Source organism: Megalobrama amblycephala, linkage group LG15 (assembly GCF_018812025.1).
Source record: "Megalobrama amblycephala isolate DHTTF-2021 linkage group LG15, ASM1881202v1, whole genome shotgun sequence".
Taxonomy (NCBI): Eukaryota; Metazoa; Chordata; class Actinopteri; order Cypriniformes; family Xenocyprididae; genus Megalobrama; species Megalobrama amblycephala.
In genome coordinates, this window is record NC_063058.1 from 31,570,652 (window position 1) to 31,585,086 (window position 14,435).

The window sequence follows — 14,435 nt, forward strand, 5'->3', positions numbered from 1 at the left end:
GCCCCATGCCTGGCCTACCCCGACCCAGGAAAAGAATTCTATCTGGAAGCTGGATTCTCCAATCATTGCCTCAGTGCAGGTCTGTACCAGCTCCACGACAAAGACAAACGGGTGGTCGCTTATGCCAGCAAAACCTTGCTTCCCCCAGAATGCAAATACTCAGACTGCGAAAAAGCCTTGCTTTGCACTGTATGGGCCATTCAGCGTTTCTCCAACTACATTGGAGCTCAGAAGGTTATCATTGAAACGTGTCACCAACCAGTGACCTTCCTCAACAGCCAACGAATCAGGGATGGCGTGGTAACCAACGCCCGCATAGCTACATGGTTAATGACGCTCCAAGGACGAGACGTCGAGGCAAGATATGCCCAAAACCACAAATCCTCACTGGGAAACGGGCTAGCAGCCTGTCAGAGCTGTTCAACAGACACGCTGAATACCTCAGCAGAAGCCAAAGAACCGGCACCACCGCAACTGACAAACTATAGGTACTTCGAGGAGAATGTGTGTGAAGGCATGCCAACAGCATATGTCGATGGTTGTTCCTACAATCAACAGGGCAACTTGAAAGCGGGAGCAGGCGTGGTCTGGCTCAACAATGACCCTTGCCCACCACAACAGTTCAAGTTAGGCCCTCACTCATCTCAATATGCAGAGATAGCAGCCATCCTCATCACCCTACAACTGGCCGCCTCCCACAACATCAAAGAACTCCTGATATGTACTGACTCGAACTATGCCCGTCTAAGTTTCACATGCCATCTAGCTGGATGGAAACATAACGGATTCAAGACAGCTAACAACAAACCTGTCAAACATCAGGAACTTTTCCAAGCATGCAATGCCATTGTCACCACACATGACATGATTATCTATTGGAAAAAGGTCCGTGGTCATTCACGCCAACCAGGGCAAGACAAAGATCTCAATGACCAAACCGATGCCCTTGCCAAAGCTGGTGCATCACATGGAGAGCCTTGGAAATTCCCATCCCTCCCACCCAACCCTTCAGTTGCAGCCATAACCCGCTGCCAGCACGCCGTTGGCGCGCAAACCCCCGCTTCCTCCCATGTTGAACTCTCACCTCAGTTCACTGCTGATGATCTCCTCACCCTCCAAGCGTCGGATCCAACGCTGCAAACCATTGTCGCTCACATTTCCGACCCAATAACTCATCCCATTTCCACCTCCGACCTATCCAAGTCCTCTGACCTCCGCCACCTTCACTCAATCAAGCACATGCTGCATCTCAAAAACGGCGTTCTCACATACGTCCCTGAGCCCCTAACTGCGCCAAAGCTTGTAGTTCCTCAGAGCCAAAGGGGGATGATGCTGACACACGCCCACGATGCACCATGCGCTGGACACCATGGCGCCAAGGCCACCTATGAAACGCTCAAACAAGTAGCATATTGGCCTGGCATGCAGCAAGATGTGACGGAATATGTAAAAGGATGCCTGGTGTGTTGCCAGTTCCAACCGGCAAACCCAAACCACAGAGCACCACTACAACGGAAAGGAATGACCTTCCCATGGTCAGACCTCCAAATAGATTGGGTAGGACCCCTGCCACGGTCAACACGGGGTAACAAATACGTCCTCACCGTGGTTTGCGAATTCACAAAGTGGGTAGAGTGTCTCCCAGCTCCCAACGATACAGCAGAAACAACAGCCTGCCTGTTAATGAACCACATCTTCTCAAGATTTGGACTGCCTCTAAGAGTCAACTCTGACCGAGGAACCCACTTCACCGCTGAGGTTATGCAGGATGTATGGAAACTCCTGGGCATACAGGCCAAGCTTCACATAAGCCATCATCCAATTTCCTCAGGGCAGGTCGAACGGGCCAACAAGACAGTGGCAAGCATGTTGAAGAAGTATGTGTCCGCCAACCAAAAGGATTGGGATATCAAGCTCCCTCTGGTACTGATGGCCATCAGGGCCACCCCTCACCGGTCTACCGGAGTAGCCCCATTCGAAATGATGACAGGGCGACAAATGACACTACCACTACACCTGCTGTACCAACCTGGTGACATGAACCTCGTCACCGCCTACACCACTCACCAGTATCTGGAAGAGTTGCATCAGCACCTGAGAGCGACTTTTGCCTTCGCACAACAAAACCTCCAAAGAAGCGCGGAAGGTCGTAAAGCCTACTACGACAAAAGGCCTCTTACCAAGAACTCAATGTCGGAGACAAAGTGTGGTACTACAGCCTCGCCCAGCCAAGGCAGAAAGCTCCCCATCGCCTGTCAAAGAAATTCCTACCTCACTGGACAGGACCACATGAGATTGTGGACAAGCTCTCACCTGTCGCCTACCGAATCAAAATCAGACAAGGCCGCAACGAGCCTGTCCTTCGATGGGTCCATCGAAACCAGATAAAGAGGCACCAAGGTTCCAACCGACAGGAAAAGGGGGAGGTTCAAACCCACTGACACAGACCGACAATCCCATACTCTACACCCCACTAATGACTTGTCATTTTAGGGAAAGTTTTTTTTTATTTTTCTGGTTTTGTTTTACATAACACTTACACATGCTCCTCCACAGCACTGCTAGGAACAACCTCTAGTAGAAAGGAGTCGCTTCACACATGACACTCACTTTGCTCTAGTAAACTCAGTGTCCTTGTGTCTCTTTGTGTTTTCTTGCCTCTCTCCTCATGCTTTCTTTTTCCTCTTTTACTATCATTAGTCTTCCTCCTCAGCTTGCCCATTATCGATTCGAATAATATTTACTGGCTCAAAGACGTTGTGAATGTTTGATTTTGGCAAGGGAACACCTATGTCAAAATACACACTCCTGAGGTCGTGACGTACCACGATAACAACGAACAGTTGTACCTAGCCCCAAACCTAAAAATGTGTACGCTCACTAAAGACATTCATTACCTTTACCCGAGTAAACCATTCGTCCGCGACAATACCAAGGGCATCTGCAGCCTAGAATCAATTAGACCCGACACTAGCTGCCACACGCATTATCCGGCCTAAACTCTCTGGATCAATGTCCCTAAGGGCTCGATGCTCCATATCGACGATCTTGCAGTGTATCACGACGATGAGTACCAGGCTGAACTCGAAATCTCACCGTACTTCAAACAGCATTCCTTCGTCCTCGATCCAGAATCGGAAGAGAGGATCAGGGAGGAAGGAACGCAACTTATTGATCTGACTCCTGTCGACACAGCCTTAGAAGCTATAGCTCGCCTTCCGCCCGCTGGCGTGTCATTCATTCGGTCTTGGTCTGCTGCTGACACAGCGCTTTGCTTCTCTACTATTGTAGGATATATTGTGACCTTGACACTGGCCTTCCTCCTGCACAAGCGAGTGAACGCCGTGCAAGAGTCTTTTGATAGATGCACGTCGGGTGTCCCGCGCATCTTCCGACGTGATAGAACTGACCAAGAACCCGAACTCGAGAACTCGACCAACTTGATTGAAATCACGCCTCTACCTCCTCGTCGATCCACTGACAATTAGATCAATCGAAGCTACCCAATCACCACTGATCTTAAACAGTACGCCCCTATGTAGTTGAAGTGTTCCTAACCCGTTTATTCCAGGATACCCAAGTCCTTCACCAGGCCTCAGTCAAGTGAGGGAAGCGTTGTTTGTGTCTTGTGTTTGTCTGTTCTCTCTCTGCCTCTTGTTCCAGTGCCTGACGACGTTCGCACCAGGAACCTCGCCAAGCAAAAGGGGGACTCTGTAGGGACTCGTTCGACAGAACTTACCAATGACTTTATCAATGAACAACATGATTGAACAAAGCTTCATTTTGGTCCAAAAGATCCATTTCCTGAACGGAAAAATCTAGCCTAACAGAAGTGATGACACGACTTCTTTTAACAAAGGACTCTGTCTAAAGGACTTCTTAGCTCATCAGCAATAAACTAATCAGAACCCATCACGTGGATCTGATCACATTAAATCTATTGATTCTCCCACAAAACCCTCTTGTATTATCGGACGGAACAGGAAAACACTCATCAACGGATTTAAAGACGAATCTGTCCTATCAATACCTCCCTTGTGTGAGCAATCCAGCCTGACCCGGTCACTCGTGACTTCGGTCAAAGTTTAAACTAGGCTTAAGGACTCAATCTTGAATCTCAAAAGGGACAATTGTCGATTACTTAAAGTATTAACTATATACAGAATAATACATGCCATGATGTAATTACTAACATGTCTATTCAATGTATTCAATATGTGGGTTTTCTTCAAATGCATTATTGTAATCATTGTTGTAATTAGGTCAGTCTAGTAATATGTGTTTAAGAAGTGTGTCATGTTTGAGCTCTAAATACAGAGTTTATAATTCTCTGTAATTCTGTGTGAATGAAACATTGAAATTCAGTATCAGGAAAATATTAAGAAACTTTATATTGTTGTTAATAAAACACGAGAATGTTCTGCAGATATCACGCGATGTGATCAATAGACAATAGACGAGGCGTGTCTAATCTCCGTAGCAACGTCTCATTGGAGGATCGCTCCTTTAAAACTATGCTGTCCGAACAAGCTGGACGTCAGACATCAGTCGAAAAAGTCGAAGAAGTCAGAAGTCAGAAATCGGTCAGAAGCCGGACTGAAGCACAGTCGTTGAAGCCCGGTAGCCGAAACACCGCTACTTTGACCACGGCGGAAAAGTCGCATGGGTCATTGATAACTGATTGACCGGGGCTGATTTTCCATCTAACACCCGACTTCAACCACAAGCTGCGCCGCTGATCATTCGACAGCCGTCACATCCAGACTCCGCAACCCTCTGTGAAATATCTGACCAAAGTCTCCCAAGAAGAGAGCCGCTCAAGCCAGACGCTCAGAACAGCGCGTTGCACCAGCCAACAGCATCCTTCAAAGCTTCCGCGCAACCCACAGGGCTTTCCCGAGAAGACGTCACCTGAAAGACAGCCAATCCAGAACGGGATTCCGCTGTACACGAGTCACGGAACAACCCGATTACCTCAGCTGTCAGAGCAAACGCAGGTACAAGCAAACTTCTCTCTCTCTTGCTGGAAACTGGTGAAACTCCTTTAAACCTAAAGAATCAAGCCAAAGCTCTGCTTTTGTGATTTTCCTCAGGTTATGAGTTAAGTTAGCACTGAACTTGGGACTTTTCATAATTCATCAACTCCGCGAATGTGTGTGCATGTATGTATGTGTGTGTGTGTGTTTAGCCTTAGTTTCCTGTAATCATTAGAAGTAGTCAATAAATCTTGTTTTGATTTTCACATATACGAGTTTCTTGTGGTGTGTGTCAAATTACTGCCTTAAACGTAAAAGATCAAGTTACCTCTTGCTTATAATATAATAATTACAATAATAACAATAATCATAATAAAATATTGTTACTGTTGGCCGCAGAATAATATTTTATCCAGAATTGGTAAAATACTCTAACCTCAATTTTCGCTGGACGAATAATTGATGGAGTGTTAAATATTAACTCTGAATCATTTACAGTGAATCATTTACAGTTGATTCAATTCTTATTCCCTGTAACAATTAAATTGAGCTAATAAATGACCCAGGTCTTACATTTGTTTGTTTGTTTTTGTGGATATTCAGTGCAGAGGCCACCATCTTTTGTTTTCCACATTATGTCTGTAAGTTTGAAACAATGAGACCCTGGGTAAATGAGGGCATAATGTTATTTTTTGAGTAATTCAGTTAAAGGTTTTGCCTAATTTCTTTTATTATTGTAATGTTTTGCAGGATGAGCTGGATGACACTGCACAGGTTTGGAATACACACACCATTAGGCCATCAAAGAACATCAGCAACCCCAGTGGTCGGCCCAGTGTGATGTATGGACTGCCTGAACTCTACCTCACCAGAGACTTCCTCACCTCAGCTGACACTGAAAGTATTCAATTTTGCAAGAATGAGTGCACTTTCCAACGCCCCATACCATGTGATCCAGATGTAAATGAACTGTGCAACACTATAATTTCTGAGTCTCATTTGAGCCTTCCAAAAGACCCTGTATCAAGCTGTGAACTTATACATGCATTTAAGAGATGTGATCAGGTCATTACTGTAAGAACTGCAAGGTCCTTTTTATCTGAAATGTGTTTAAATTGTCGGACTTGCATTATATTGTGCTTACATTGTAGACTATACTGTCCACCTGGGGGATCCTACAATATTGTAGAAAGTTTTTATAAAGAATTACAATACATGAACATCATTAAAAATGAAATCATCATGTGCAAAAGAGTTTGTTTACAAAGTTGTTTATAAATGCACAGAAAAGCCACAGAGGAAATATGTTTATTTCTGACAAATCTGAACCTGTAACACCATGTAAACTATGTGTTTAAACTTGGATGGAATAAACAAAGTTAAAGATTCTGAGAACTTTCCTAAAATTTTAACTTTGAGAAGTTATTGAGACATTATTTTCTGTGTAAACACAATACACATAACACATGAATAACATAAGAACCAAATAACAACTTATCAGTATAACACTGTCTGTGGTTTATGTAATTAACAAAAAAAGTTGATTGTTCAGAGTAATTTCTGTACTAACAACAAAAGTGATATTGCTTAAGATGAAAATCAGCTCAGCCATCTGTTCAACACTTTGCAGCTGTAGAGTATATTTCAAAAATATTGTGTAAACAAAATGAATACAACAAATAACACTTAAACTGTACTAACAGCTCTGGTGATGTGCTTTGAATGACCTGACCACTTATTGGAAAACTCCAAACCTATTTGAAAGTAAATTCCATGTTATGAAAATCAAATGTAAAACAAATTCATTAGTTATAGGGGCCATTTAAATGAAATGTTATCTAAAGACTGCTGTCGAATGTAGCATGCTGTACTTTAACCCAATGAAACACAAAAAAGAATCTTCATGTAGATTGTTGCCAACAAGTTTATAATAACTACAGACTGTCAAGTTCCAAAAGAGTGATTATGATGACTATGAACTATTCCTGAGCAGCATCAAATTCACAGGATGTCCATTTCAAAGTAATCACTGGACAGAATGTTATCAAACTCTGTGCGGAGGTCTGGGTAAGAACTATAGGTATATGGTAAATCAAGAGTTGCTCCACAAGTATGAGCAACTGGTCTTCTGCAGAGGCCAGATTCTGCATTGAAGCTTACCTTGATTTGGTCAACACATATGACAGAAGAACCAGTACAGAAGCGTAGAAATTTTTCTGCTTTGCCTTGATCAGCATTTCTGACATACCGTTGCAGATGATTGAATACCATCTGTTCTTTCTGAGATCGAATCTCTTGTGTTGTTTGAAGTAGCTGTGCCACTTTTTTACCAGTGGCCTTCTTTGTGTCATAGAGAGACAGTAGACTGTCCTGGTCTGGTACTTTCAGCAGTGCAAATATCATGGTTTTGGAGAAGCAATCTATTATATATTTGGGCTCTTGAAGAATTGCTTTATGAGCCATTGTTTGGATGGCAACTTCCATGGTGTTTTTTGGAGGGATGCAATGAGAACCCATTCTTGTGAAGAGGTCAAGCAAATCTTCTTCATCACATTCCTCGAGTGTGCCTTGACGGACCTTTGCAACAGCAGATCGTTCAGTCGAAGAGAGGTAGTTTTGGAAAGATGACATCAGGACATCATCACTGACGGAGTCAATTCCATGTATGCATGCTACAATGAAAGCACTGGAAAGCCTCACTGGCAGTACACCAAGGTCAAGTAATCCTTTTACCCAGATCCTTCCTACTGCCTCCCATTCAACTTCAGAGAAGTCTGGTCTCAGTCTAGGAACACGCTCATCTTCCCCTTCACACTGTTCAAGGAACTGATCCCAGAATGCAGTGTAAACTTCTCTGGACACTCCAGCATCATCTACAGCACTCTCATTTACAAATTCCATCTTCAGAGTTAGATTGAATTATGCTGCTATCCATGAACACAGCCAGAAGATCTTCTACAACCTTCACCCTGTGTATTAAAGCATGCACATCTTTTGAATTTTCTGAGTTTCCAGATGAAATTGTAGGAGAAAGGTGGTTTCTTGAATGTGATGGCAAATCTTCTGGTGCGGAAAGCATTTCGTTACCCATCTAGAAAAAGGTAAAAACCATTTAGAACTGTTTTTTACAATGTGTGTTCAAATTAAAAAATTCAAACAATTAGTTCAGTAAAAATAATTTTCCTACCCTCATATTGTTGTCTAATCTGAATAAGATTTTATTTTGTGTCACTGTAAAGTGGCATTTATTTATAAAAAAAAAATTAACTATACTTGTTCTCAATCACTTCTCAATTCTTTAAAGTTTAAACTGTAAATTCAATTGTCATAACTGTTTGCTGGATCATCAGAACTCTATTGCATGTATTGCAAAATGTAGTAACTCTTAAGTAAATGTAGTAACCATATACATAAATATTTTATTATATTTTATTTAATTTTTTTCTATTTTTTGTTTAGATTGACTGCTTTCTATACTATACAATAATGTCATGTAATGATCAACTTAGGCTTACAATGCTTTTGGAAAACTACCCAGTTCATTTATTTTTGCAGAAATGTGTTGCGCATGTAAACTGAACATTCACAGTTTCTTTTTCATTTTACACACTCTATTATGTCTTTCTTTTCAATGGCAAGCAACTGAGTATTTTCAGTTAACATACAACACATTTTGACAAAAATTACTGTACTGTATAAAGACATGCATTTATACAGTTAAGGGATGTGATGTTCCCCCAGACATTACAAGCATTCTCAAAAATATTTTTGGAATATAGCATGATAACTTTTGATAACTGAATGGATTATTTTTGCATGTGATGGGTTTGCAAAAAAAGAATGTGTATAAGTTGTGAAGAGTTTGATAGTTTTCATTAAGAATCAACTTATAGTTTTGATCAACAGGCCATGTGCATTTAGTTATTGTGCAAATTGCAGATCATTGTACTAACTCTTCATTTCAATTCAATTCACATTTATTTGTATAGCACTTTTCACGGATACATATCATTTCAAAGCAGCTTTACAGAGAACGCATGTCAACGTTACAATTAAGTGAATGCAGTTAGCTAATAATGTAATAATTTAGGCAATTAATTTACAATCACTTTTAGCAGTTTAATTGAAGGTAGAAGCAATGAGCTCCTGGAAAAATGAACTTACATATTAACAATAGTTAGGTTATATAGAAATTTGGGAATGTGCATTTAGATCCAGACGTCATCTGAAGTCCTTGCAGGAGTTCCTTGAAAGGTGTTGGTTGTGTGCCAAAGCACATGCAATTTGCTTATGTAAGTAATTCAAATATGATATGAACAAGAAACTAATTGTTCTGAGATCTGAACTTTTTGTTGTGAGAGAAAAAAAGTTCCAAATTCCAATTTGCAATTGAGAAAAACTAAAATAACCTTTTGATCATTTACAGTGCATCCGGAAAATATTCACTTCACTTTTTCCACATTATGTTATGTTACAGCCTTATTTCAAAAGGGATTAAATTCATTATTTTTTCCTCAAAATTCTAAAAACAATACCCCATAATGACAATGTGAAAGAATTTTTTTTTTTAAATCTTTGCAAATTTAAAAAAAAAAAAAAAAAAAAAAACCACATACATAATTATTCACTGCCTTTGCCATGACACTCAAGTGCATCCTGATTGCACTGATCATCCTTGAGATGTTTCTACAACTTGATAGGAGTCCATCTGTGCTAAATTCAGGTGATTGGACATGATTTGTCTAAATAAGGTCCCACAGTTAACAGTGCATGTCAGAGCACAAACCAAGCCATGAAGTCCAAGAAATTGTCTGTAGACCTTCAAGACAGGATTGTATCGAGGCACAGATCTGGGGAAGGGTGCAGAAACATTTCTGCAGCATTGAAGGTCCCAATGAGCACAGTGGCCTCCATCATCCGTAAAAGGAATAAGTTTGGAACCACCAGGACACTTCCTAGAGATGGCAGCCTGACCAAACTGAGCAATTGGGGAAGAAGGGCCTTAGTCTGGGAGGCGACCAATGGTCACTCTGACAGAGCTCCAGCATTTCTCTGTGGAGAGAGAAGAATCTTCCAGAAGAACAACCATCTCTGCAATCAGGCCTGTATCGTAGAGTGGCCAGACGGAAGCAACTCCTTAGTAAAAAGCACATGACAGCCCACCTGAAGGACTCTCAGACCATGAGAAACAAAATTCTCTGGTCTGATGAAACAAAGATTGAACTCTTTGGCCTGAATAGCAAGCGTCATGTCTGGAGGAAAATCAGGCACCACTCATCACCTGGCCAATACCATCCCTACAGTGAAGCATGGTGGTCGCAGCATCATGCTGTGGGGATGTTTTTCAGCAGCAGGAACTGAGACTAGTCAGGATCAAGGGAAAGATGAATGCAGCAATGTACAGAGACATCCTTGATAAAAACCTGCTCCAGAACACTCTGGAATTCAGACTGGGATGAAGGTTAATCTCCCAACAGGACAACGACCCTAAACACACAGCTATGATAAAAAAAGAGTGGCTATGGGACAACTCTGTGAATGTCCTTGAGTGGCCCAGCCAGAGCCCAGACTTGAACCCGACTGAACATCTCTGGAGAGATCTGAAAATGGCTGTGCACCGATGCTCCCCATCCAACCTGATGGAGCTTGAGAGGTCCTACAAAGAAGAATGGGAGAAACTACCCAAAAATAGGTGTGCCAAGCTTGTAGCATCATACTCAAAAAGACTTGAGGTTGTAATTGGTGCCAAAGGTGCTTCAACAAAGTATTGAGCAAAGGCTGTGAATAATTATGAATACAAATAAATTAATAAAAAGATATAAATGATTTCAAACAAACTTCTTTCACATTGTCATTATGGGTTTTTTTTTTTTGTAGAATTTTGAGGAAAATAATTAATTTAATCTATTTTGGAATAAGGCTGTAACAAAACAAAATGTAGAAAAAAGTAAACCGCTGAATACTTTATGGATGCACTGTATTTTAGTTAGTTTTGGAGTAGTTTGGTTCCAAGTTTTCCAGATTTGATACTTTTATTATACACAACTGTGCAAAAGTCATGTTAGAATCAGTTACAACATATTGTATACATTGAGTATGTAAATGTAAATCATTTTTTTTCATGTAACTATTATTTTTTTGTTTGCTTGTTTACAATTAATGGCAAAAGGAATGTTTGGAAATGTAAAATGATATTTTGTAATGACACACTTACAGAAAAGATTTAAATAACTGGCTTAAATCCATTTTTGGGGGGTGAAAATACTAACATTTTTGCACAGTAATGTATATAATAAAAAAAATCATGTAGTTTCTAACAACTGTATACTGGAGTTAACAATGGAGTAATAACTTAAGATATATTTTCCTGACACAGTCCAGTCCCCATTCTTTGTAATTGCATGGAAAAAATATTTTGCAAGCTCTCATTTTGTATTCCACATAGGAAAGAAAGTCATACAGGATTATGTATATGATCTATAAAGTTTTTGTAGTTTCTTTATTCCTTATTGTATAATCTGTTAAATAGTTTTCTTTTCTAAAGAAACAAAAGATAAATCTTACAAAAATATGCAATTCTGTGTTTTTGGATTCTATTATCTAAAGGGCTCTCTTACCAGCAGTACAGGATTACTTGAGGGTGGGGATGGTACCTCAGTTTCAGCTTCTTTCATCTCTGCATTCTGGGGGATCAATAAACATGCAGAACAATAAAAAGAAAAAGAAAAAAGTAGTATCACTTGATAATGTAACAGCTGATCTAAAGGACCTCCACATGCAAAACACATTTTTGGCTCTCTTACCAGCAGTACAGCATTGCTATTACTTGAGAGTGGTGATGGTACCTCAGTTACAGCTTCATTCAGCTCTGCATTCTGGATGATCAATACACATACAGAGCATGAAAGTCAAACACATTGTTACAAAAACATAAAAAAGTGTCACTGTTGATAATGTAACAGTTGCCTAGTGATGAGGTAGATGCACAAAGCCCCCTGAATTTGTTTTCTATTATAATTAGGATGTACATTGTAGTTTTAAAGTTATTTTATAATTCCCATTTAATGTTTATAGTCTGAATATTTTATTTTTAACATGTATGGTGAACCATTTGGTCCATTAGGACCACATTACCAGATTCAATGTTATCACAGTTGTTTGGTCTTCATCTGTTTGTCCAAGTTCATCATCTTCATTCCACTCAACTGTGTCATCATCTCCATCGGTTTCAAATATATTGTTGTGATGTGTAGGAATCTGATTGGTCAAGTCAATTAATTCATAGCCTCTTTGAACATTACAGAGCTCATGTGAATGCTGTGGACTGTTCGGTTGCTGCACACTTTGATTCCACAATTCACAATTCTCCACGTCGTCACTTGAGGTGCTTGAGAGTGTTTGGACTCTGCGTGCTCTTTTGGTATTTTTAGGTGATGAAAGGGAGCTGTGTGAAGTGCTGGGTGTCTCTATCCCCGTGTTCTCGAAGGTCAAACCACTCTGTGGAACACCCTCCATTCCTCTTGTTCTCTGTGCTCTAATGCTTTCTTGTCTCTGAAGAGCATGCAATATTCAATGATTAACTCAGCCATTCAACTGAATTAATGATATTAATAGCCACTCAGCTAAATTAAATGTTAATTTACAACACATCTGTAACTATATTAAAAAAATAAGCCCAAAATACATTTAAATAAACTTTTAGTGATTTTACTAACCTTCCTCTTGGTGTCTCTGTTAGATGAAAGTCTGTCATCCAATAAATGTATGCTTGAATCCTCAGAATCACTGTCACGTCCATGTGATAACAGTTTTGCAGCAGGTCTCTCAGTATCACTGTCTACTCCATCCTGTAGTAATGAGTGTTCATTACATTCCTCTTTTTCTCCATCAGATAAAGATTCTACATCTGTGAGACACACCTCCTGTTTAGTGCAAACGTAAAATCTCAACATTTTCAGTTTTGTTTGTTCATACAGATTTCCAACAGTGCTATCCAAGGGAATTTGGTTTCTTTTAAAATCACAAACATGAAAAGTGAAGTCTGTCTCTGGACCTTTTGGTGACTGGCCATTTGGGAAAAAAAGATTCTTTCCCATTTCCATGATTTGTAAAACAGTTGTTTTTTTTTTTAACTGTCACATGTCTAGTGCCACCACCATTACTGGTCCTCACTTGTTGGTATCCATTACGGCAGAAGTGAAGCCATCCAATTTCAATTCTTCTGGAGGTTTTTTCTGCAGACACATTTTTGGGTCTTGACAATGCATTCTTTTCCTTGGGGAAGACACATGCTTTAACATTCAAAGTTTTAGCTGACTTTGATCCCAGTTTCCTTGCTTCAATTTTATCTCTCAAATTCTGTAACAGAGATTCTTTATCAGTGCAGGCTGCTGTTCGTTGACAGAAGGAGACCACAGCCAGTCGGTCACCATATGAATGAATATACTTTGCTATTTGCTGATCAGTCATAACAGAGAGCACAGACTTGTCAATCTGAAAGTGCAGAGAAGATCTAATTTAATAGATTGGTTCTAAAAGGACGTAAATGCACTAATGAATTAATAATATGTTAACACGGTGTAGATTTATTTATTTGTTTTTTTAACAATAAAGTTTATCTGCATGCCACCCTGGTTCTAAAATGGGGCTCAATATTAACATTCAGGGTACAGTTAATCTAACCTCACTAAAAGAGCCCTCATGAACTCACCAAAAATACAGTCAATGATCATGCAGGAATTTAAACATCATAACAATCAATTTTTTGAACAGGCCTATTTGTCATATTTAAGTTATTGTGGAATAAACGCAAGTATATTCTGTTACGTAAAGCAGCTTCATCAGGACAGTTCTATATAAAAACATTGCAATTGTAATTATTCCTCTTATTTTTGCAAGGGAGTGCAAACTTACACTCAACTATAGGTCTTATACCATTACTAGTGAACCAGTTAACTGTACATCAATTCTGATTCAACAACAAAGGTGAGATGTCTGTGGTGATATTCTGACAAAAATAATTCAAACATAGCTTATGTGTATACATACGTGGCTATGGTTTTTAAGGATAATATTACATGTTTACACATACAGAGATGTCAATGTCCACACCTTTGGTCACTTCACTAAAAGTAGCCTAGCTATCATTTGCATATTAGTTAAACATATGCCCATTGATCTTGAATGATACACTACCCACCTTGTCTCTTTTCATGTGAATGATGTCCTCTTCTGGAACATCTCGTGACTTTAAAAACTGCTGCAGATCGTCCTCCATCGCAGAGCTGCAACAGTTGTTCCAGCTTTGTGCCGATCCAGATCTCACGTCGTAAGTGATGCTGTGAAGATTCAAGCGCAAACCTCTGTGACCGCGCAGAAGTCTCTCGCGAGAACACAGGTTGCGCGAGAGAACACAACAGATAGTTTTGCGAGGTAACGCAAAACATCTTTGCGAGGGAA

The 14,435-nt window shown here is 40.1% G+C and overlaps 1 protein-coding gene across 1 annotated transcript; it reads right to left on the reverse strand.

Annotated features, from left to right (window-relative positions):
- Positions 1 to 7,860: 7,860 nt before the first annotated feature.
- LOC125247046 lies at positions 7,861 to 13,890 on the reverse strand. Its single transcript, XM_048158209.1, has 5 exons — positions 12,692 to 13,890; positions 12,111 to 12,527; positions 11,780 to 11,851; positions 11,594 to 11,659; positions 7,861 to 8,067 (listed from the first exon to the last, which is right to left on the reverse strand). The coding sequence occupies exons 1-5, from the start codon at positions 13,076 to 13,078 to the stop codon at positions 7,861 to 7,863; spliced, it is 1,149 nt and encodes a 382-aa protein (XP_048014166.1). The 5' UTR covers positions 13,079 to 13,890.
- Between the last annotated feature and the right edge of the window lie 545 nt (positions 13,891 to 14,435).

Excerpts from the sequence above, each read along its gene's own strand:
- LOC125247046 (XM_048158209.1), bottom strand. The coding sequence starts at position 13,078 with ATGGAAATGGGAAAGAATCTTTTTTTCCCAAATGGCCAGTCACCAAAA. Across the intron at positions 12,528-12,691 it reads ACAGAGACACCAAGAGGAAG|AGACAAGAAAGCATTAGAGC; the intron begins GTTAGTAAAATC and ends CATGCTCTTCAG. Across the intron at positions 11,660-11,779 it reads ATAGCAATGCTGTACTGCTG|AATGCAGAGATGAAAGAAGC; the intron begins GTAAGAGAGCCA and ends TTGATCCCCCAG.